The sequence below is a fragment of the Helianthus annuus genome, chromosome 1 (genome assembly GCF_002127325.2).
Source record: "Helianthus annuus cultivar XRQ/B chromosome 1, HanXRQr2.0-SUNRISE, whole genome shotgun sequence".
NCBI classification, from domain to species: domain Eukaryota; kingdom Viridiplantae; phylum Streptophyta; class Magnoliopsida; order Asterales; family Asteraceae; genus Helianthus; species Helianthus annuus.
The window spans coordinates 134,276,802-134,281,398 of record NC_035433.2 but is presented as its reverse complement, the minus strand read 5'-3'; the positions used below and the strand labels follow the sequence as shown (position 1 = coordinate 134,281,398).

At 30.5% G+C, this 4,597-nt stretch overlaps 1 protein-coding gene across 1 annotated transcript; it reads left to right on the top strand.

Annotated features, from left to right (window-relative positions):
* Positions 1 to 3,706: 3,706 nt before the first annotated feature.
* Positions 3,707 to 4,314, top strand: LOC118480286. The gene is made up of 2 exons (XM_035975056.1): positions 3,707 to 4,027; positions 4,128 to 4,314. Exons 1-2 carry the CDS (start codon positions 3,755 to 3,757, stop codon positions 4,254 to 4,256), a joined length of 402 nt encoding a protein of 133 aa, XP_035830949.1. The 5' UTR covers positions 3,707 to 3,754; the 3' UTR covers positions 4,257 to 4,314.
* Positions 4,315 to 4,597: the final 283 nt, after the last annotated feature.

Sequence of the window (4,597 nt, the reverse complement as noted above, 5' to 3'; positions counted from 1 at the left end):
ATCCAATTTTGACCGATAAAACTTTCTGAAATGATGAAAGAAGGTGTAGAAGTAAGAAAACTTGATGAATTCCAGCTAATCTCTGCAGAACTCCTCCTCCTGAGCTCTGATACCACTTGTAGGATCGTGATCTGACCCGAATGAGTCGTTCAGAGGTGTTCTACTCTGTTTCAGGTGCGGAATAACAAGAAACAAAGCTAGAAACAGCTGATTCTTCACTATAACTACTGATTGTATTGATTATAACACGAATACAAGCAGTCTTCACACCGGCAGCACCTCGGCGTGGAATACAAGGCAACAGTTACCTGATTTCGCTCAAGAACACATATATATAGTGTTCATATTTCGCTCCAGATGACAACAAGACCATATGAGCGAAATCACCAACATGTGATTTCGCCCGAAATCACCTCTATGACCCTATGAGCGAAATCAGCATCTTATACACATACATTCTCCTATTTTCTCGTAAAACGTGCCCTAATCTATACAATGCAATCTAAGACTCGATCCAAGACGAAGTCGACAGATGTAGTGCACCAACAATTTTCATAAATATTAGAAATGTCATATTAGATTTATATAGGATACAAAATATAAATTAGAAGTTTTGCTAAGAGTCCAAAAGATACATTGGCAATATATAAAAATAAGTAGGAATTTTTAACCTGCTTCCAGTATGTTTCTTCTTCAGCCTGTATCAAGCATCCATGAACATAATCTCTGTTCGATCCATTTTTTCTAATCTCCAATCCCTCATTGTCCAAAACATTTATCTCAAATTTTGCTTCCTTCAATTTCTTTAAACACAGCTTGTCTATGTTGTTATTTCTATAAGGTTCAACAAATCGGGTCCATTTTGGCCCGTTTATCCTCTTACATTTATGACCGATGCTCTGTACTGCAATCTTATACTTAAAACCCGCATAATCAACCAACTTTATCACTTCACACTTTCTTGGTAATTGGTTAGCCATTATCTTTGGAAGTATCTATGTATATAAAATACACAACATTTAATATATCTTTAGTTATATAAATACAGTTTTTAGCATACAATTGTGATTTGAGCTAATTTGTTCTAAGAATATAGCTTACCAATCCCTCATTTAGGTCTGCCAATTGAGAAACGTTGATAATTATCATAAACTCCATCTGAAAGTAAAAATACAATAACAGTTAAATACTAAAATATAAAATCAATTGTATTTGAAAAGCATTCTATTTAAGGTATAAAAAAATATCCAACACTCTGTAGGACCAAACTTGTATGTTGTGTACTTCAATATGGTCCCTACAACCAACAATATGAATCTAATACTGTGTAAGATCAAATTTTTATTCTTGTATAATAAAAAAAAAGTATTATATGGGAATAAATTTTTCAAATATCCACGTTTGTGTCAACTTCAAACTTCAGTTTTTTCAGCAAACAAGGCTATATTCACTTATAAATCAGACATATGAGTACTATAAACTGATTGCATAATATTTTATCAAAATTAATATTAATAGAACAAATGTATCAAGACTACATGGCAGTTCATACAATAATTCTAAAACCATTCGTAAAATTTACAACCAAATATTTATTAAATAATAATATTTCAAATTGTTATGTAGATTGAATGAATCAAAATGTAACTAAATAGGTTGATATAAATCTTATTATAAAATAAAGAAAACAAGTTCACACAAGTTTATCTATTTTAACATCAGTAGATTGTGATTTTGATGTTTATATAATTTGAAATGAAGAAACTGAAAGGAACATGTCAAAGTATACCTGTAAAATACACAAGAGAAAAAAAATACCTGATCTAAAACTTTAAACTTCTGATCGTCGAGTCTGAGGAAGAAGAAACTGTAGAGTTTTTTCGCCGGAGAAGAAGAAGTGAGATTGTATTGGGATTGTTGAAAATAAGATATTTATCTATTAACTTGTAATTGTTTATTTATTTAACTTATAATAATCTTTAATATCGGGATTTAAAAACTATTTTTAATTATATAAATATAAATATATTAAATTAATAGATAAGTTTTTCGTATTTAACATTTTAAATTTATAGTCAAACAGTGTTTATAGCTGTTCAAAAATTGCGTTGTTTTAATGTAAAAGGGGGTAAAATATAAATTTTACAAAACTTAATTTCAACCAACCAGTGTATATTTAACATCTGTATTAACTACATTTAATATACTTTTTATCTCCATTATTGAATATAAGCTCCAGAAAACATATTTGGAAGTTTTCTCAAATAACTTTCTTATCAAAATTGGCAAGGTTCTATTGCATAATATAGATTACACGCTATAAAATCAAGTATTGTTTCTTTGAATTTATCGTTTGTATTATATATGTTAGATTAATTATTATTTGATGTTATGAGTATGTGTTTGTCACTGACGGCGTTTCATATTCTCTCTTGAAGCAAATAATAGTTGCTGTAACCCGGTATATTTTTATCGATTAAGTACTGCATTAACTTAAATGAAGTTACTGATAGCATTCTCTGTGATAATTTGTGCATGCATCTTCGTGATGTTGTCTTCTACATTACGATTGATAAATCAACTATATGTTTTTTGTTTGATGCTCATTTGCTTAATTGTTGTGAGAGATGATGATTTTCGTTTTGTGCTTTGTTTTTATAATACTTTAAGTGTGTGATTATACAAATAGTCCGGTTAATATTTGGTACTTTTGTTTTTTAAGTGCTGATTTATTTTAAGGGATGTTAGTGATGTCAATTTTATAATGTTGTTTGTCTATGACTTTTGTTGGATGCTGTTCATTTTAATAACTTGTAAGTTTAAATTGTTTATTGCAGATATAAATCTATCCAATCAAACACCATCTTTTTTATAATTCCTTAATGAAGATGATTTTATATTTTTGGTATGTTTTTTTAACTTTCCTTCTACTATTAGGATTCTACGTTAATTTTTTATGTAAGATATTTTTTAACTACTGTTGCAGAATATACCACTTGATTTTCAGACTCTGTTGTGGGGCAAAGAGGTCCCGTATGGGCGAATTGTAGAGTTACTTGATGGTGACAAATCATGGTTAGTACGAGTAAGGAAGAGAGATGATCATTGTATATTTACGGATGGATGGACAAAGTTTGTTAAGATTGTTGTTTGAAAACGAAAGATGCTATATTGGTGAAAGCTATTGGACGTTTGTCATTCGTTGTCTCATGTTTTAAAGAAAAAGTCTATGAGAACTCTTACATTTCAGCAAATATTAGCCCTGAAGTTGGCATGACTGTAAGTAACAATATATTATTTTGTTACTTACTCTAAATATTTTATGCTAGCTCAACAGCTTGCTAACATCTGTTTGCCCTTTTAACGTCTGTTTCCTTATAATCTTAACTTCTGTTGACTAAGTCTTTTAACCTCGGTTGACTAACATCTGATATTTAAGATCTGTCCACGTTGTAACCTCTGCTGGACATAATGGATGACAGTTGTTAGGAAACCTCTGTTGGATAGCAACAGAGGTATGTAATAGTTGATAGCCAAACAGTGGTTAGGTTGTGTGTAAATACTGTAACTACTGTTGACTAACCCTGTTGAGTAATTCTCATTTTAACTTTTGTTTACTAATCCGTTGTAACTTCTGTTGCTCATTAGTTCATATCAAATTTGTAAGTCTGCGCTAAATATTCCTTTGCTTCTTCTATAGCTAATTGCTGACAAATTTTGGAAACAATTCTATGGTAAAAATTACGAGTATGGGATGACAACTATCTATGTTGGTGAAAGATTTTGGAATGTGATGATGAAAGGATGGATTGATGGATGCGGATTTACTGATGGATGGTCAAAGTTGATTGAAGAAGTTCCCATACCAGTTGAATCTTGGTTGGTTTTCAGCATGATTGCATCTAAAATGTTTGAGCTTTCCGTTTTCCATTCCGATACTGGAACTGAGGTTTCCTTCAAGAAAGCTGATGTACTTGTTTTGGATGATTCAGTTTATGGAGATGATGGGTTTGATTTATTGGCTGCGGTATAAAATTTTGATGATAAAATACATTATTTGATAACATGACGGTGATAAGTAACTTTTATTATATTATGCTAATATCTTTTGAAATCTCATTTTGTAGGCTAAACACAAACAGCTTCTGGATTCTGGGGAAGTTGCTTTGGATGATGAGGATACTGGAGCTTCGGTTGGTAATTCTAAGCAGTTTACGAGTTTTGAGGATATTTTTAATGTATATATATGCATGTAACATTTATATATTATTATGATTTAAAATATGGTTTCTTATATATGATCCTTCTTATAAATATAGTTTGCTGATGATGGGCTATTTGATTCAAAGATTGTGCGTCTGGTTGACGAGTCAGATGTTAAAAATGCTGTAAATTTATAATTTTCTACGCATATATTTTATTGTATAATAAGTATAAGAAGGTTTTTTAAAATTTTGTTGTAGCCTGAAGATCATTCTGTAAAAATAGCTGATGATGTTAACGATCCTCAATTACAGTCTAAAGATTTTCCTGTTCGTGACATTTCTGCCTCTTCAAGTGTTGTATCTAATGTAAGCGTTTATTAGTTTTATATTGT